This window comes from Podarcis vaucheri, assembly GCF_965113315.1.
Source record: "Podarcis vaucheri genome assembly, chromosome: 16".
Classification (NCBI taxonomy): Eukaryota; Metazoa; Chordata; class Lepidosauria; order Squamata; family Lacertidae; genus Podarcis; species Podarcis vaucheri.
This window is the reverse complement of record NC_138754.1, coordinates 39,468,667-39,489,561: the sequence shown is the minus strand read 5'-3', so window position 1 is coordinate 39,489,561 and position 20,895 is coordinate 39,468,667. Positions and strand designations below refer to the sequence as shown.

The window sequence follows — 20,895 nt, the reverse complement described above, 5'->3', positions numbered from 1 at the left end:
GTTTTGAAACTTTTTGTCTTGTCCTTGAAGCAGCAAGTTAGTGGCGGCTAATGCTCATGGGGACTTTTAGGGGTCAGGGATTGTGCTGAGGAGGGTTGCATTCAGCCTCCTCCTCCCCCTGCTCAGGTTCCTGAATCTTCCCAGGAGCAGTGGGAGTAAGCAGAGTCCCTGGAGCCTGACATTAGGCAAGGAAAAGACATGGAGACCAACCGGAGGTGGAGCCAGAGTCTGTAATAGACAGAACCTGAGGTCCTGCAATTAGATTGGGGGAGGAAATATTGAAATTTTCTGGGCAGTGCCCCAATAACCCTACTACTCTCCAATGCACCAAGTACCTGTGACTATCAGTGCACACTTTGTAAACTGTGATGGATCTATAACACCATAGTTCAATTTGATGACTGGTTGTAGAAAAATCCAGAAATCATTTGATCTGTCAGTCTCTATACTTATGAATAGCAGTAAGATAATGTTATTTTATGAAGCAGAGGGACATGTGTTGGAATACCTTTATCCCATAAGTTGAGCGAGAGGTGATGAGAATGACTTGTTCAACAGAAGTAGCACTGGCTTCATCCTGGCAGAAACTTCCACCCACAAATTTGAGAGAGGTGCACCCAGGCCAACCTACAACTATAATCAATAAAGCTGAGACAAATTTGTAACCTCATAAAGTTCTGGCAATTTGTTATCCTGTCAATACACTGATCATAGAGAGCCCAATGCACCTGGGTCTGCAATTGTTTATTATTATTTTGTACAGTGGTACCTCAGGTTACATACACTTCAAGTTACATATGCTTCAGGTTACAGACTCCGCTAACCCAGAAATAGTGCTTCAGGTTAAGTACTTTGCTTCAGGATGAGAACAGAAATCGTGCTCCGGCAGCGCAGCGGCAGCAGGAGGCCCCATTAGCTAAAGTGGTGCTTCAGGTTAAGAACAGTTTCAGGTTAAGAACGGACCTCCAGAATGAATTAAGTACTTAACCCGAGGTACCACTGTATTTCAATTTAGCTGTTGTACTTGTGAAGTGTCCAGGAAACATGTCTTATGATGCAATATAAATGAAATAGTACAAGTAGGTAGTCCTTCTGAAGTGTTTTTTTTTTTTTTTTTTAATTTGATCCGGGAGAGGAAGATGCTTCTTTATATATTCCCTATTTAAGAGGAAAAACAGCTCTCAAATCTCCTATTAGTCTCTTCTGTCACTTTAAAGAACAGCTACTTGTGGGAATTTCTGGCACTCTTCAGCTTCTCGTGATGTCAGCTGTGGAACAGCTAAAGAGTGGCTGGGCTGATGGGGGTTTGTACGCTCAATAAGATGTCAGGAGCACCTGTGCAAAGTGCTTTACAAGTGCTGGTGATGAGCTGATAGTTCATGCTTGCAAAGCAGTGGGACATGAGTATCCCAGATTTCTAATTACATATACGTAATTAAAATAGCAATAGCAGACACCCAGAATTGCCAGCATGATTCCCAAAGGAATTCTCCAGATCTTTTTTATCATTTACTTTTTAATTCTTCAATTATTTGTTGATTCTTTAATTTCAAGGGGCATGAATATCCTTAATTTCTAATGATATACATGTAAATAAAATAGCAATAACAGACACCAAAAATTACGAGCATGATTCAGACTTCTGGATTATTTAAAACTGTCTTCTTATTAGCTGCTCCCTGCTGTTCAGCTCAGGCCTCAGTAAAATAATATAGCATTTGGGGATAAAGATGCAGCCCAGTAACCCACAACTGGAGGCCAAGATGGAGAAGATCTCCACAGCCACCATGTATTTGCCCTTGGTGCTCAAGTAGGTTGGAACAAAGGAGAGCCACACACTGCAAAAGACCAACATGCTGAAGGTGATGAATTTGGCTTCATTGAGACTGTCCGGCAACTTTCTAGCTAGGAAAGCCACCGTGAAGCTCACAATGGCCAGCCAACCCATGAATCCCAGGACACAATAAAACATAAGAGTGGAGCCTTCATTACATTCTAGTATTATTTCTTCAGTCACTGAGTCCATGTCAACATCTGGGAATGGGGGAGAGGTTGCCAGCCACACAGTAGAAATTGTCACTTGCATAAGGGAGCAGGAAAGAACAATTGGGGTGCCCAGTGGCTTCCCTACCCGCTTCCTCATTCGGGACCCTGGCTTGGTGGCCATGAAAGCTAGAACCACAATGGCAGTTTTGGCCAAGATGCAAGAAATTGCCACTGAGAAGATCAAGCCAAAAGCAGTTTGTCGAAGGAGGCAGGTGACTTCCCCAGGCTGGCCAATGAAGAGCAGAGCACAAAGGAAGGAGAGCAGGAGGAAAAGGAGGAGAATATAAGTTAGGTTGCGGTTGTTGGCTTTAACTATGGGAGTATCTCTGTGCTTTGTGAATATTTGAAGCACCAAAGCTGTGATGAAGGAAAAGAAGAGGGCAAACGTGGCCAAACTGATCCCCAACGGTTCTCCATAAGACAAGAATGTTTTCTCTTTGGGGAGGCAGCCATTCTGTTCATGGTTTGCATATTGATCTCCAGGGCATTCTAAACAGTCATCCAGGTCTGAAAATAAAAATGGAAGAAACTAATCTTATTATTAAAAAAAGGTCTTCAGTCCCCAAATTGGCACAATGCATCTAAGAGATGCCAGAAAATATATCTGCTACTTCCATACTGTTTTCCCCCTAGAAAAAGGAGCTTCTAATGCACAGATAAAAAAACATGACAGGTGTGTGTGTGTGTGTGTGTGTGTGTGTGTTACATTCCTTACCCTCCTTGTTTGAGATCTTCCCTTCTGGACACGGAAGGCAATCATAGCAGCAGAATGGCTTTCCTTCCTTCTTGTTCTTTCTATAACCTACATGACAATTCTCATTACACAGAGAAGTGGGTTGTGCCTGTTCATAAATGAAAGAAGGAAATCATTTGGGACTTATCTTCAAATAGTAAACATGACAGGTAAGCAATAGCTTGCTAGAGGTGTTTTGTTTTATCTGAAGATGATCTTAAATTCAGAGCTAATGGTAGCATTGGAACTTCTACCATTACTCCAGTACATTTGCCTTTATGAAAACCATATTAGTAAGTATTTGAACTTCTTCAGAGATTAGCATGGCAATATCTTATTAAATTAGAAAATGTTCAGGGAAAAGCTTATTGGGTCACTATCTCATGAATATAGAAATAACTGAATTGTTTTTGACTCACAGTTGCAATAGAAATTATTGAAATTCTGCCCTGTGCAGGTAGTCTAACCACTGTTTCTTTAACTTGGAACTTACGAACTATGCTTCCAATGGTTTCTCTGCCAACATTCAGTGCCTTTGCTTTCTTTTTGTATACTTGTATCCTTGCTTGTGAAGGGCAACGATCCCTTCTCTTACCTTCTTGGACCATTCTCCTGACTTAGAAATATGGCTAACATACAGCAACATTTGACACTCAGGAAACCACTTGCGATTTCAGGTATTTCATGTGTTAGATAGAGCTAGAAATAAGATAGCTATTTCATGTGTTCCAGCTCTAGCACACCTGAAGCCCTTGATTAGTTGCATCAGGTGTGCAACAGATGAGACAACACCTGTTGTATTTGTGCTGTTGTGATGGATTCTATTCAGGGGGTGAATAATAGTGAGACTGAAGAAGACAGTATGGGTTGCATTTTCAGTTGAATTTGGGGAAACCACTTGAAGCATCCATTTAGTGGAGGTATTTCAATAGCTTTTGCAAGCAATTGAAATTGTGTAAATTTTGATATTAAACCTGATTTGCAATGGGGGTTAAATAATTTTGATTGCAACTGTAATTGTTTGCTTTTGATGGATTCTTGCAGTGCTGTTTCCTTGCAGAGTTACCGTCTTCATCACCTGTGTGTATCTTACAATTTTATTTTGTGCAGCCAGGTCCTAAAAATAATTGTGGGGTACAAATTAGGGCTGTGGAACAGATTTGGCCAAATCCCAAGCTGAATCGGGCTGATTCTGAAGGAAAGGCAGGCAGCATCTGCAAAGAGCAGCACAGAGCTCTTTGCAACAGAGCTTTCAAATAGCCCCACACTGCACTTTGGATATGTGTGCCTGTTCTAAGCAGGGGGATACATGAGGGCAGTCAAACTGAGCAGGATTGAGCCCTCCATTCACCAGTTCCTGAGTAGAGGGTCCAATCATGCTGGCTGCAGGGGTCTTCTTCACCACTGGGTTCCAATCAAGAGTAAATCTTTCTGCTTTCGGCCATATTGTCTGAAAGAGGTTGATTTTGGCCCGGGTGTTCCCTGGCACAGCCCCAGAATGCGCTGGGGACCTGTGCAGAATCCTGAAAATGAAGGAAGGAACAATAATAATATGTATATACTAATTAAAAGACATACTGGGCTTCCTCAAATTTCATTGACTAGTGACTCTTTATAGCTGAGACACTTCTGCAAATAGACCTAGAAACCAGATAGCTTTCCTTTTATCAGTGCTACAGCTTGATTTTCCTTCACAGATCGAGTCTGATTCTGATAATTGATGATTCAATGTGTTGCAATGAGGCAGTTTTGGGACACTGAGCAAAAAATCCAGAACAACCTCTTACCTGGTTGAACCAGTTGGGCCACATGATACCATCATCATGAATGGTTAACCTCTTTTCTGGGGGAGTTTGTGGGTCCATTGTTCCAACTTTGACTCTCAGAAATGACTGATTGGGGAATGTGACCCAATTTATTATATCAAATCCAGCTACTAATTCCCCATTTTGGTCAAAGGAAACTTCTTCCCCAACACTATTATTAAATGAAACACTTCCCAGAAAGTGGTGGACCTAAATTTGAAGAGGAAAAAGGCAATTAATGAAGATGCCAAAAATAATTAAATATTAGCAATATTCGTACAAATAGAGTGCTTATCTTTAACATTTAAGAGGTATAGGTCATGGTCTCCTTAAAAGATGTATGTTAGTGTCTGTCTTTCTTTCTTTGTTTTTAATGAGTCTCTTCTTCAAAAATGGATGGAGCTAAAAAGGAAAAAGGAATTAATGAGCAGTGCTGCTTTCTAGAAAAAGAGGTGCTGGAACTCACCACAAACACCTCCCTCGTTCCCTTGGAATAGCAATGGAGCCCCCCTGAGACGGGAGAGAACTGAGTTCCAGCTGAAAAAAGACCTGATCATGAGCATATACAAAAGAGCAACATTGTGGAACACAATATTCATTTTAAATATTTTGTGAAGGATAATTTCAATTGTAGCAATGTTTACTGTGGAGGTAGGATGTGGTTCTTTTAAGAATTACAGTAAGTCTTGGCCCAAATTTCATAGAAATTAGACCACAATTAGACAGGATGTACCTTCAGATAGGAGGATAAGCTGTGTAGATAAGCTGCTCATCACTTCCCAGGGATTCAGGGCTACCTTTGTAGAAATTGTGATAGCTTGTTATCCTGTACCTAGCAATCTATAGCCACATTTTGCTATTCCAAGGACAACTGAACCCACTTTAAAGTGATGGCAGAATTTCATCCATTATGTTATCCTAACCATTAGTGGATAGTCATTTCCTCCCTGAGAGGAAAGAGGAGAAAATACCCCCTACTGAAGAGGTATTCAAGAAAAGTCCCCCTTTTAGCTCAGCTCCAGAGTTGACTACAGACATCTGTATTAACTGGAAGACAACATTACCTGCCAGGGCTGTTGATCTGTAAGTTTCCATCTTGCTCCACCTGCCATTGCTCTGCAGTTTAATTTGGTGGACTGCATGGTGTGCAAAGCATGTGCCAAAATATAGATTGCATTGTAGATGCTGTAGCTGTGGGCTGTCATGCTCGTTTCAAAAACAGACCCAGGAAGGCTCTCAATATTCTCCTCCCCAGTGCAGAGTTTGTCATCTTTCTTCTCTGAAGCAGAATCATTAAAACCACAATTAAATGCCTCTTCCCAGAAAACCCTGAGAAAACGATCTTCTTTTTCCAAGGTAGGCTTTCTCATCTGAATAAATTTCTGGAATCCTGGAAGATCCTTAGAGTGAACTGCAAAGGACAGAGCCCCATGGAGGAATGTGATGTCCCAACCTCTTTGAAAGGGAAATGAGGTGAAATCCATCTGGGCTATCATAATCCAGACTTTTGTATTCCCTTGCATTGGCACATCATTCGTTTCTGCAAGTCTGGGTATTGTTCTCATTACCATAATTGTGTGAATTTCGCCATGAACAACCACAGCATTGGCAGTGCTTCCCACAATAATGTTCATTGTTTTCGAACCCTGTTCCACCAATTCATCAAACTCACCAGAAGAGGTAACCTTAGGGAAACTTTCTATAAAATCAAAGCAGATACCCTTCTGGGCAAACATGGGGAGAATATTTTGTACAAATCTCTCTCCAGTGTCACCATGGAGAAAAAGCACACCAATCCACACCCAGCGAAAATGCAGCAGTAACTGGAGGATCCCCTCGTATTGCTGAGTCCCATCTGGGAATATCCAGTGGGTGAAAAGAGCTTGAACGTCATTAGTCGTCACAGGAGAAGAGCCATAGAGGAGCTAAAGAGGGTCATTAATAAAATCAAGGGAGGAAAGATAATAACAAATGATGATATCAAAACCCCCAAACCAGATTTCAATATATTATATATATTATATATTATATATTATATATTAACCAGGGGGATTCAGCTTTTTGTACCTCAGGCTACAAACACTTTGGGTTACAAACTCCGCTAACCTGGAAGTAGTACCTCGGGTTGCGAACCTTGTCCCAGGATGAGAACGGCAATCGTGCGCCAGCAGTGCGCCTGCAGTGGGAGTCCCCATTAGCAAAAGCGCCCCTCAGGTTAAGAACAGTTTTGGGTTCAGAACGGACCTCCGGAACGAATTAAGTTTGTAACCCAAGGTACCACTGTATATCTCTTAATTTATAATCTGCAATCTGGGGAAATACTAAGGTATTAACGTATTTTCATCAAATAGAAGAATTATGCAGTTATGTTTACGGCAGAATTTGCTGTCTTTCATATGTAAAGGAGGATAAAGAAAAGAACAGGTAAATGGCAACCAAGACAGCCAGTCAGCAAGGGGGTGGAGCCACCCTGAGGAAAATGTTTATAGCTAGAGAAAGGACCCTCTGAGCTTAGATACCACGACAGTGTTTGGAGTACTTTAAGAGTTTTCAGGCAAAAGTTAACTGGAGGGCTAAGTTTGATGAAGGAGAAGTCAAGTCGTGAGGATACTTTATCTCCTGATACATCTTTTGTCTTACCAACTTTATTCTGCAAAATAAATCTTCCTTATTTGTTCAACTTCTGCCTGAAGTTGACCATTACCTCACACACGCTAGATAACCCGTGGTGGTTACAGAGTTTTACTGAGGGGGATCTGCTTCAGAAGGATTCCAATATCACTTATTTCTTTTGATTTGGAATGTTAAAGTTATTTTGGGAAATATATAAGTGATTTTTCAGCAGGCATAGCAAGCATACAGTTGTGCTACCACAGGCAGCAGACGTTTTGTTACAGTCCTGCACAGGAGTAAAGTCTCCAATGAGGAATTCTTCCACCTGAGTTTTTCAGGAGGTGTGGAACTGAAGCAGACATTTTCCTCAACCTGCATTTTTGGTTGAAAAATACCAACCTTTACCCACTATTTGCCATTCCCTTGATATTTTGTTCTTCAGTTAGCAGAATGCAACCCAATGAGACTAGTCAGAAACAACTGTAAATGGCTTTCATTGATGATCCATGTTCCATGCAAACCTCTTACCCTTGGCATCTTGTACATGGACAGGACGGTTGACATGTGGAGACATAAATCAGGTTTTGGCCCCCCAATCACAGCCTTTGGAGTCTCCTGAACATTACATTTATAGTTAGGGATGAGTCTTTCTAGGCTAGAAAGAAGTTCCATGGAAGCTTGGTAGGTCCAGCTTGCACTGAAATGGCTGTTGTAGATGTGGAAACCCAGAGACATATTGGGCAATATTTGGGGATTTTCATTTATCTCTTTCACAGCAAATGCCAAAGCCAGGATATGCTGGTAGAGTTGTGTCAGTGGTCTGTATGGAGAGCAACACAGTGTATAACAATTCACATTCACAAACATAGAAAGTGTATGGATATATTGAAACACAAACCTGGATGTTTCGCTACCCTGAACATCTAACTCCTGCCACCTGATAGGCGGCCTGGCCCTAATTGCTACTATTTCTGTTCTACGGAGGAGGAGGAGAAAGTCTGGTTACCAAAAGCTTATGATAAAATCACCCCCAAGTCTGAATGAATTACCACTTGGCTTTGATTAAAGTCAAATATTAAATAAGAAATCCTTAGCTCACCATGGTAAATGAGCAGAAAGCCTTAACAAAGTGAATGGGGATGCTACTTTGTATGCTGCCTTGCAAACTTTTTTTTTAGAAAAAGTGAACATTGGTATAAGCCTACCGTATAAGAAGAAAAAGGTTATCACACACTGCAGAAGTGGGTTTGTGGAAGGAAAAAGGTTGGTAGGAATCATCATACACCTGTGGCCAATATTGTGAAAACATTTTGGAAAGTATGTATGTATCTCTGGCTCATAACATCAGTATTATTTAGATTAATACCATAATAATCAAGCCCTTCAAGATCCTATTAAGCGGAATTGCTATTGAGGCATCTCTTTATTAGCTGCAGCCGGCAAAATTCTTGTAAGGATCTTAGGAAACCGTCTCCTAACAATATCCAAGGCTACTCTTCCTGAATCCCAAAATGGTTTTTGACCTTCTAGGGGGACAGTGGACATGATTTTCACCACTTGACAGCTACAAGAAAAATGCAGAGAGCAAAACCAACCCCTGTATATGGCATTTATTGACCTGACTAAGGCCTTTGACACTGTGAATCGTAATGCCCTGTGGACTGTCCTTCTGAAAATTGGCTGCCCAGATGAATTTGTGAACATCATTCATCTCCTCCATGATTATTTGACCGCAACAATTGCAGATAACCATGGCTCTCAAAGTGAACCATTCACAGTGGGATCAGGTGTTAAACATGGTTGTGTTATTGCCCCAACTCTATTATTTCCATTGCCTTGATCCTACATGCACAACATCCCAAAAACCAAAGTGCTTCACTGACAAGAACAAAACCACCTCTATGTACAGTCACAAATCCAACTCAATGGTGTAAGGTTGGAAAGTGTTGATCGCTTCGCCTACCTGGGCAGTTATCTTTCCACAAGGGCTGACATTGATGCCAAAATCCTGCACTGTCTGAGGTCTGCAAGTGCGCTTTCTCCTGCAGGGTGTTTGAGAACCGGGACATTTGCATGGAGAACAAAATGCTTGTTTACAAAGCAATTGTACTACCAACCTCACTTTATTCTTGTGAAACAGAGACCACTTATAAATGTCATCTCCAATTCCTTGAAAGATTCCATCAACGGTGTCTCTGAAATTTTCTACACATCGCTTGGGAAGACAGGCAAACTAATGTCAATGTACTGGGTGAAGCAAAGATCACCAATATCGAAGAAATGATTCTTCAAAATCAACTTTGTTGGACAGGTCATTTTGCCTGATTATCGTCTTTCAAAGCAACTACTCTATTCCAAACTTTAATATGGAAAGCACCATGCTGGGGGTCAACAAAAGAGGTTTAAAAACTCCCTTAAGGCCAATCTAAAAAAAATGTAGTATAAACACAGACAATTGGGAAATACTGGCTGGGAGAACAGCTTTTACCAAAGGTGTAAAGGACATTGAAGGCACTTGAACTCAGGATGGAAGTGAGAAACGTGCTAAGAGGAAGGCATATGTGGCAAACCCTCACCCTGACCAACTCCCGCCTGGAAATCTAGGTCCTCACTATGGAAGGACATGTGGATCCAGAATTGGTCTCCACAGTCACATACGGACTCACTGTTAAAACCATCTTCATGGAAGACAAATTTTACTCAGCTACAAGTGATCACCAAAGCAAGCAAATAGCCAAACAAAAAGTTATGATTAATTTATGAGCAGAGGGCGATGTATAGGTTACAAAATTACTGTAATGTATGATGGTGGTTTCTGTTTGTATGATAGTGGTTTTTGTTTTTGTTTTGCTTCGGTTACTGTTTGTCTTCTGTAAGTTTTGGCGATTTTAAATTTGGAGGTTTAAGTATAATATGTCGGTATGGGAAACTGTCGTGTAACGGGCCAATGGCCGTAATAAAGATCAATCCTATCCTCAGGAGATATTAATAGTATCTGCAAGTCTTGATTCATAGTTTTCATGCAGCTACTGGAACTCCCCAGAGAGTCAAAGAAATGATCGTGAGATTACTCCCGCCTGGAAACCTAGGTCCTCACTATGGAAGGACATGTGGATCCAGAATTGGTCTCCACAGTCACATACGGACTCACTGTTAAAACCATCTTCATGGAAGACAAATTTTACTCAGCTACAAGTGATCACCAAAGCAAGCAAATAGCCAAACAAAACGTTATGCACAGAAAACCATGATAAGGGTATTTCATAACTTTTCACCATTTATGTTAGCATAAAAACTTTTTGCTGCAATTGCAGCTCTACAGTGGCATCTCATGGAGTAAACCAAATATTTTAATTCACCAGGTGTTTTAACATGAAACCAAGATTGTTTCTAAAAATTGTGCTTTATTCTTTTGTTGCTTCTGACTAAAAGTTTATTTAATCAGCTCCACAGATATTATGTTGGATTCAGGTCAGGACTATTCAACACAGTTTGTCGCATTATATTCTGCATTAGATTATCTTTCTAATGATATACTGCAGAGGTTCATTCTAATGGTATACTGTTCTTATGAGCCATCACCCCTTAGAAATACAGCTTTTCCTAAAGTTTTCCACAATTTTGACCACTAGTGTAATGAGCATCACCTTCATCATATGTCAAATGCAGAAATATATTCATTACTGGTATACAATACGGTTTTAAAGCAGACACACACACACACACACACACACACACACACACTTCCTTACAGAATGTCATCAAAGAGTTCAGGTGTAGGAGGTTCATCAAAGGCTATGCTTGAAGTTATATAGATTTGACACATAATGCCAGCAATAACAACATCTCCAGACTGATAATATTTGTGAAGAATAGGAAGAGGGTCACGGATGGAACATGGAGCAACAGCAGCCTTGCACTCATCTGGAGGAAGCAGCACTGATGCCAACATCATGGAAAGTACCATCCTGCACAGAGCATGGTAGGAGCAAGAGGAATTTTTTAGGCGACAATTCATCTCTGTGCACATTGTCATCTGAGTGATACTGAGCAGCAAAGTCTCACCAGGATGGTTACAAAAGCTAGATTTTTGCAGTAAATAGAATCAGTGACCAGTCTGACAGAGCCGTTGGTGTAAGGCCAAGCTCTGAACATCACAGGAGATATTAATAGTATCTGCAAGTCTTGATTCATAGTTTTCATGCAGCTACTGGAACACCCCAGAGAGTCAAAGAAATGATTGTGATTACTTTGATAATTACAGGAGACTTAATTAGCCTCTCAGTTATTTGGGGGTGGGAAGCATGTTTATCACATCACAGCCAAAGTCTCAGCTGGTTCTCCTTAGCAAGGAGAGCAATAAGAGCTTATGGAGAGTCAGCAAAAAGAGAGAGAAAGGGTTACCCAGAAAACTACTTAAGATGAAAATATAGAATAAAAAAATAACTGCTTTGCCGTTAATTGTTCAAAGAGGTAGAACAAACTTTTGTCATGGTCTGGGTTATGGGCAGTCAGAGTTCTGACTTGGTACGTCGGGACTGGGGTTGAGGTCGGGAAGCAGGAATCAGCAGTCCAGGGACAGCAGTCCAGGGTCAGGAAGCCAAGAGTCCAAGGGTCAGGAAACCAGGAGCCAGGAAGCACAGCTAGGTGGGTAGCGTGTTGCTGTAGCAAAGAGCCAGAGGGAACTGCTGGTCTTATATACCCCTCCTACCCTTTGCCACCAGGTGCTACGAGTCTTCCGTCAAGCCTCACCTGTGCGGCGTGGGCCTTGCCCTCCCAGACCAAACTCAGGAAGGCCCCAATCCTGCGAGGCCCTACCAGTCACAGGGCCTGGCTCCTGCACGCACTTCTGACAACTTTGCACAACCTTTAAATCAAGTCCATTATCCATTATATCAACCAAAATTCTTATTACATTAACTAACACCATATGGACAAACCATAATTTTTGGCTGAGAACCAGTGTGATGTACTGGTTAGAGTGTTGGAGATGGGAGACCAGGGTTCAAATCCCCACTCAGGCAAGAAGCTCACTGGGTGACCTTGGGCAGGTCATAGACTCTTAGCGTAACCTACCTCACAGGGTTGTTGTGAAGATGAAACTGGGAGAAGGAAAACCATAGTATATAAATGCTATATAAATGTAATAAATAGATACATATGAAATAATGAAGTTTAGATTTAAAAATCTGTGAATGCAGTGGTTTAGAATCTTTGTCTATGAGCTTTAGAATGCTTGAAACACTACCATAGCAATTAATTTTGAACAAGTTATGTCCAAAGGGGAAATGCTATAGCATTCTTTGTATCATGACTATTCTTAATTCTACAGTTCTAAAGATTGTCGGCTGTGGTTTTTTAACTAAATCAACCTCCACCAACTTTTGAGGCCTAAAGCCAGGCATAGGCAAACTCGGACCTCCAGATATTTTGAGACTACAACTCCCATCATCCCTAGCTAACAGGACCAGTGGTCAGGGATGATGGGAGTGATAGTCCCAAAACATCTGGAGGGCCGAGTTTGGCTATGCCTGGCTAAAGCTTTATTGTAAACAACATGGTTGATCTTGTGATCTTATGGGGCACTTGATCTGAGAGGTGACCTGGATCCTCATCTCCCAAATCCCCTGTGGGCCACAGGTGACATGGGGCTGGGGCAGCATACCTCTCCATCATCCGAGATCACAGAGACGTCAGAGAACCCATTTTCCCCACATGAATGATCAGCTGGTCCTTGGGCCTGAAACTCAGCAAACATGTAAACAATTGGCAGAGGTCTCAGCAAAGCTTGATTTGAACATGCAAAGTGTTAATGAACTGGGGAAGAGGGTGACCTCAAACACAGAGACTATTAAAAAACTTTTAGAGGACTCTGCCACAACTCGAAAGATTGCAGAAGACGCTAAGGCTACTGCAGATGCTACCCAGGAAAAGATAACACCAGTCTGTAAAAAGTTAGAAGATCATGAGTTGGCTTTGTCTATGCTTGAATTGCAAAGAAAGAAGAGAAATTTGAGAATAAGAGCAGTGCCTGAAAGTGAGAAAGATAATTTGGTGGACTTCCTTACAAAAGAATTTTTGGACTTTTGGCAACAGGAGTTAGAGAAGGAAGAATTTAAGATAGTGGCTGCTTTTAGACTGGGCAGAAGACAAAACAGAAAGAAGCCAAGGGACTACTTGATAACTTTAAGATCTAAAGAAGAAAGAGACAAAATACTGAATTTGCATTTTCAAAGAACCTTGGAAATTGAAAATTCCTATGTGGAGATTTTTAAGGACATACCTAAGCATATTTTGGATGCAAGAACTTACTACAAAGACCTGGTTGATCTACTGAGAAAGAATGGAATACCCTTCAGGTGGGAATTTCCTCAAGGCCTATCTTTCAAATATAAGGGAAGGAAAACAAAAATAAGATCTGTGCATGATAAAGAGCAATTTCTACGAGATAATGAGGAAGATCTCTTGAAAGAAGTGGTTGAAGTGGAACCAACCCCAGCAGCAAAGGAAATAACAGACATTGTAAATCTATCATTTGGACTGAAATCACCAACGGACGGTGAACAACTACTCGGAGCAGTAGGAGGGGAAAGTAAATAACGGCAAGATGGCTCTGCAACTTCTAAGCTGAATTTTTACAGTTTGAACCTTCCTCGAAAAAGGAGAAATGTTTTTCATATATTGAAAAAAGAGCAATTGGACTTGATTTGTTTACAAGAAACACATGTGACAAGGTTGCATAGGAAACTACTCATCAATAAAAGATTAGGACAAGAATTTATTTCATCTGATAAAGTTAAGAAAAGAGGAGTGGTAATCTATGCAAAGGAAAAATTATCCCCGAAATTGATGTTTAAAGTTGAACAAGGAAGATTTTTGGCAATTGAAATTCAAGTTCAAGGAGAAAATTTTTTGATATTAGGAATTTATGCACCAAATGAAGGGAAGTCGGAATTCTTCAAGAAGTTGCATGAGATCTTACTGGACTATTTGGATTACAACTTAATCTTGATGGGAGACATGAATGGAGTAGTATCTACAAATATGAACAAGGCGCAAAGACAGGTAGTCCCTAAAGATGGAAGACTACCAAAGACCTTCTTTGAAATGACTGAAAATATGGACTTGATTGACATTTGGAGAATAAAGAACCCTCTCGAGAGAAAGGGAACTTTTTTTTCTGAAGCCATGATGACATGGACTAGAATTGACCAAATATGGGTTACTAGTGGGATGGCTCCAAAGATAAAGAAAGTGTAAATCTGCCCAAAAACCTGCTCCAACCACAATGCTGTAAAGATGGAGATGAAGTTAACAACAGCTGGCTCCTTCAGATGGAGGATGAATGACACCTTATTTAGAGATGAAGAGGTCTACAAAAAGGCCCAAAAAACTTTGAGAGACTATTTTGAAATAAATTTAAAAACAGATGTTGAAAAAAGAGTAATTTGGGATGCAAGTAAAGCTGTTATGCAAGGATTTTTAATACAACAAAATACAATAAAGAAGAGAAGCCAAAATGAGAAAAAGGACAAGATTTTGGGAAAGATAAAAGAAGGAGAAAAGAAACTGAGATCTAAACCAAAGTCCCAAGGTGAAGTACTTGGGGATTAATATGACATCTAAGAATGTGAATCTATTTAAAGATAATTACGAGAAATGCTGGACAGAAGTAAAAAAAGATCTAGAAATATGGTCAAATTTGAAGCTTTCCTTGTTAGATCGAATTGCTGTTATTAAGATGAATGTTTTGCCTAGAATGTTGTTTTTATTCCAAACATTGCAAATTGTGGATAAGATGGATTGTTTCAAGTGGTGGCACGAAGATATTTCGAAGTTTGTCTGGCAGGGCAAAAAACCCAGAATAAAATTTAAGATTTTAACTGATGCAAAGGAAAGAGGGGGATTTGCCCTGCCGGACTTAAAACTGTACTACGAATCAGCAGCTTTCTGCTGGATGAAAGACTGGCTACTTCTTGAGAATACAGACATTTTAGATTTGGACGGTTTTTCAATGTTTTCGGATGGCATGCTTATATATGGTATGACAAGGTGAAAGCTCATAAAGCTTTTAAAAATCATATTGTTAGGAAAGCACTATATAATGTCTGGATTAGATATAAAGATTTGTTGGAAAATAAAACCCCAAGGTGGTTGTCCCCAATGGAGGCAAAAGCTGTGAAAAAGCTTAACATGGAGGCCAAATGGCCAAAATATTGGGAAATTTTGGAACAAGAGGGAGATAAACTGAAATTACAGAGTTATGAGAAATTGAAGGTTAAAGTACGAGATTGGCTCCATTATTATCAAATAATGGAGGTTTACAAACAGGACAGGAAAATTGGCTTCCAGGTGGAGAAATCAAAATTAGAAACAGAACTGCTAGAACCCAACACTAAGAATCTGTCAAGAATGTACAACTTGTTGCTGAAATGGAATACACAAGATGAAATAGTGAAATCAGCTATGATAAAGTGGGCACAAGACATTGGTCATAACATTATGTTTGCTGACTGGGAACAGTTGTGGACCACCGGTATAAAATGTACGGCATGTAATGCCTTAAGAGAGAATATTATGAAAATGATATATAGGTGGTACATGACCCCAGTCAAGCTAGCAAAAATCTACCATTTGTCTGATAATAAGTGTTGGAAATGTAAAGAAACTGAAGGTACATTCTTTCACCTTTGGTGGACGTGCCCAAAGATTAAGGTCTTCTGGGAAATGATATATAATGAAATGAAAAAGGTACTTAAATGTACTTTCCCTAAGAAACCAGAGGCCTTTCTCTTGGGCATTGTTGGCCAATCGGTGTCAAAGAAAGACAGAACTTTTTTATGTATGCTACAACAGCAGCAAGAATACTCATCGCAAAGTATTGGAAGACACAAGACCTACCCACTCTGGAAGAATGGCAGACGAAGGTGATAGACTAAATGGGACTGGCTGAAATGACTGGCAGAATCCGAGACCAGGGGAAAGAGACGGCGGAAGAAGATTGGACGAAATTTAAAATTTATCTTAAGAAATATTATAATAATATAGATTTATTGCATTAGCCGTGTGGCCATAGCATGATATACATTGAAATAACAACATAAAATGGGGGTAGGGAGGTAAAGGTAAATATCGTCCTGGGCGGTTACTTAAAGAAAGAAAAAAAAAAACACTGCTGATGCTGGAGGAGTACCGTTAAAGGGTCCTTCAGCTCCTCAGATATGTCCTAACTCGATTGTCCTTGTACAATAAGGCTACTTGGAACTTCGTTCGGTCGTGCAGCGTATCGACTGCAGCTGTGGTGTTAAGGAAGAAGTTAGTGCCGCTTTCCTCTTCATCACACTGAGCAGAAAGTTAGCTGTCATCTCGGTAATCCAACAATCAGAATCCTGCAAAAGGAGGGACACTATCCAAGGCTGAATTGGGAGATGAAGCTTATTCACGAGGGGAGTTAAAAACCGAGATCTTTCATCTGTCCAGTTGGGACAGAAGAACATTACATGTTGAAATTAAGATTAATTCCCGAGAGTGAAGGAGACAGCCTCGTGGAGTACCTAACACAAGCATTTGCTGATTTTTGGCAGGAGGATCTGGAGGAGGAAGAATTTAAGATAATAACAGCATTTAGATTGGGCAGGAGACAGAACAGAAAGACCCCGAGGGATTGTCTGATTACTCTTAGATCTACGGAAGAAAGAGACAAAATATTAAAACTACACTATCAAAAGGCCTTGGAAATCGAAAATTCACCTATGCAAATCTTTAAAGACATCCCTAAATATATCTTGGAGGTGAGAACCTTCTATAAGGATCTGGTCTACCTGCTGAAGAAGAACAACATTCTCTTTAGGTGGGAGTTTCCACAAGGACTGTCCTTTAACTACAAGGGAAAGAAGGTGAAAATAAAGACAATCCAAGACAAAGAGAAGTTCCTGGAGAGAAATAATGAGGACCTACAGAAGGGAACGGTGGACCCACTTCTAGAACAAAGGAGAGCATTGGATATTTTGAACTTATCGTTTGGACTAAAACCACCGCCATCTGAGGAAGAGCAACAACTCGGAGCAGTAGGAGGGGTAACGGAGAAACAATAAGATGGCCCTGCAACTCCTTAGCTGGAATTGCAATGGGCTGAACATGCCTTTGAAGAGACGACAGGTGTTTCATATTTTGAAAAAAGAACAATTGGACTTGATTTGCCTACAAGAAACCCATGTAACCAGAGTACACAGGAAACTACTTATAAATAAAAGATTAGGACAAGAATTTATCTCATCAGACAAAGTCAAGAAAAGAGGAGTTGTGATTTATGTAAAAGAGAAATGGACCCCAAAAATGATGTTTAAAGATGAACAAGGAAGATACCTAGCAGTTGAAATACAAGTACAAGGAGAAAAATTCTTAATAGTTGGAGTTTATGCACCAAATGAAGGCAAGGCGGAATTCTTTAAGAAACTTCACGAAACTCTGATGGACTATTTGGATTACAATGTAATAATTATGGGAGACATGAATGGTGTGGTTTCTACTAACATGGACAAGGCACAAAGACTGACAATCTCCAAGGAAGGGAGACTTCCGAAGACCTTCTTTGAAATGACTGAAAATATGGACTTAATAGACATATGGAGAACGAGGAACCCTCTCGAGAAAGAGGGAACTTTTTTCTCTCAAGCAATGATGACCTGGACCAGAATCGATCAAATCTGGATTTCTAGTGGGATGGCTCCAAAAATTAAGAAAATAGAAATCTGCCCAAAGACTTGCTCTGACCATAACGCCGTGAAGATGGAAATGAAACTTACAACAACTGGTCAATTTAGATGGAGGATGAATGACACCCTGTTTCGAGATGAGGAGATTCACAGAAAGGCCCAAAAAACCTTAAAGGACTATTTTGAAATAAATTTAAAGGCTGATGTGGAAAAAAGAGTGATCTGGGACGCAAGTAAAGCTGTGATGCGAGGATTCTTGATTCAACAAAATTCAATAAAAAAGAGAAAGCAGAATGAGAAGAAGGAAAAGATCTTGGAAAAGATAAAAGAAGGAGAGAAAAAACTAAGATCAAAACCAAAGTCCCAGGAGATCTTGAGAGAGATTAAGTTATACCAAACACAATATATGGAATTGATGAATCAAGAGATTGAGTGGAAGATAAAGCAAATGAGACAAAAGACATTCGAATCCGCAGACAAATGTGGTAAGCTTCTGGCTTGCCAATTGAAAAAAAGACAAAAATTAAATACAGTTACAAACCTAGAAGTGGATGGAAAGAATATAAATAAACCCAATGAGATTAGGAATTGTTTTTTGAGTTATTTTAAAAAATTATATCAACAAGGATCACAGAATGAAGAGGATATAGATGAATTCCTTAAAAAATATGGATTACAAAAAATCTCTCATCAAAGTAAGGTGGATCTAAACCAGAGAATAACAGAACAAGAGATAGAGGGTGCCATCCAGAATATGCAACTGGGCAAATCTCCAGGACCAGATGGATTGACTTCCAGATATTATAAAGTTTTAAAGGAGTGGCTGATACATCCGTTAAAAGAGGTCTGTAACGAGATCCTAGAGGGGAAGAAGGCACCAGAGTCGCGGAAAGAGGCATATATTACACTCATACCAATGACAGAGACTGAAAAGACTCAACTTAAGAACTACGGCCCAATATCATTACTTAATGTGGATTACAAAATTTTTGCAGACATTTTGGCAAAAAGGTTGAAAAGAGTTTTGATGGAAAAGATTCATAAGGACCAAGCAGGCTTTCTCCCAAAAAGACACTTATCAGATAATGTGAGGAATATAATTGACATTTTGGAGTTGTTGGAGGTGAACATTAACACTAAAGCAGTTTTGATTTTTGTGGATGCGGAGAAAGCCTTTGACAACATTTCTTGGAGTTTTATGAAAAAGAATCTTCATGGGATGGGGGTAGGCCAAGGGTTTGAGAATGGTATGGGTGCGATATATTCTGAGCAAAAAGCTAAACTAATCGTAAACAATGTGATAACTGAAGAATTTAAGATAGAAAAAGGGACAAGACAGGGGTGTCCAATTTCCCCATTGCTTTTTATTTCTGTCCTGGAGGTGCTGCTAAATATGATTAGAGATGACCAGCAAGTTAAAGGTGTACAGGTCGGAGCTAAACATTACAAATTAAGGGCTTTTGCAGATGACTTGGTTTTGACTCTACAAGAGCCAGACACTAGTACAAAAAGGGTGTTGGAAATAATTCAAGAATTTGGCCAGGTGGCTGGATTCAAATTGAACAAACAAAAGACTAAAGTTTTGGGGGGAAACTTAACAGTAATGGAGAGGGAGAAATTCCAGAACGAAACAGGTTTGACAGTGGTTAAGAAGGTGAAATACCTAGGGGTTTATTTGACATCTAAAAATTTAAATTTGTATAAAGATAATTATGAAAAATGTTGGTCAGAAATTAAAAAAGATCTAGAAATATGGTCAAATTTGAAATTGTCAATGTTAGGCCGAATTGCAGTTATTAAGATGAATGTATTGCCTAGAATGTTATTTTGGTTTCAAACCAGATTCTGGACAAGATGGACTGTTTCAAGAGGTGGCAGAAAGACATTTCGAAATTTGTCTGGCAGGGCAAAAAGCCCAGAATAAAATTTAAAATACTGACAGATGCCAAAGAAAGAGGGGGATTTGCCCTGCCGGACTTAAAATTGTATTATGAAGCAGCAGCGTTCTGCTGGCTGAAAGAATGGATGCTCCTCGAGAACACAGATATCTTGGAATTAGAAGGTTTTAATAATACATTTGGTTGGCATGCATACCTATGGTATGATAAAATTAAAGTGCATAGGGCCTTTAAAAATCATATTGTCAGAAAAGCATTGTTTAATGTTTGGACAAGATATAAAGATTTGCTGGAAAATAAAACCCCTAGATGGGTGTCACCCTTGGAGGCTAAGGCATTGAAAAAACTCAATATGGAGGTCGGATGGCCAAAGTATTGGGAAATTTTGGAACAAGAAGGAGATAAATTGAAGTTACAGAGTCATGAGAAACTGAAACCTAAAGTACGAGATTGGCTCCATTATTATCAAATAATGGAGGTATATAAACAAGACAGGAAAATTGGCTTCCAGGTGGAGAAATCAAAATTAGAAACTGAACTGTTAGAACCCAATACTAAGAATTTGTCAAGAATGTACGATTTGCTGCTGAAGTGGAATACGCAGGATGAAATGGTTAAATCAGCAATGATTAAGTGGGCACAGGATATTGGTCATAACATTATGTTTGCTGACTGGGAATGGTTGTGGAACACCGGGATAAAATTTACGGCATGTAATGCCTTAAAGGAAAATATTATGAAAATGATTTACAGGTGGTACATGACCCCAGTCAAGCTTGCAAAAATTTACCATTTGCCTGACAATAAGTGCTGGAAGTGTAAAGAAACTGAGGGTACGTTTTATCACCTTTGGTGGACGTGCCCGAAGATTAAGGCTTTCTGGGAGATGATATATAATGAAATGAAAAAGGTACTTAAATGTACTTTCTCTAAGAAACCAGAGGCCTTTCTCTTGGGCATTGTCGGCCAATTGGTGTCAAAGAAGGATAGAATTTTCTTTATGTATGCTACGACAGCAGCAGGAATACTCATCACAAAGTATTGGAAGACACAAGATCTACCCACTTTGGAAGAATGGCAGATGA

The 20,895-nt window shown here is 39.9% G+C and overlaps 1 protein-coding gene and 1 long non-coding RNA gene across 2 annotated transcripts in view; one reads left to right on the top strand and one right to left on the bottom strand.

Moving 5' to 3' along the window:
* The first annotated feature begins 775 nt into the window (after positions 1-775).
* Positions 776-20,895, top strand: part of LOC309521577 — a 210,323-nt gene continuing 190,203 nt past the window's right edge. Inside the window, exon 1 of the long non-coding RNA XR_014214732.1 lies at positions 776-1,017. This is a non-coding gene — a long non-coding RNA (uncharacterized lncRNA). The remainder of the gene's footprint in view (positions 1,018-20,895) is intronic.
* LOC309521661 (vomeronasal type-2 receptor 26-like) lies at positions 1,652-4,712 on the bottom strand (the record flags this gene model as incomplete). The annotated part of the gene is made up of 4 exons (XM_082204370.1): positions 4,567-4,712; positions 4,131-4,302; positions 2,762-2,888; positions 1,652-2,553 (listed from the first exon to the last, which is right to left on the bottom strand). Exons 1-4 carry the CDS (start codon positions 4,602-4,604, stop codon positions 1,652-1,654), a joined length of 1,239 nt encoding a protein of 412 aa, XP_082060496.1. The 5' UTR covers positions 4,605-4,712.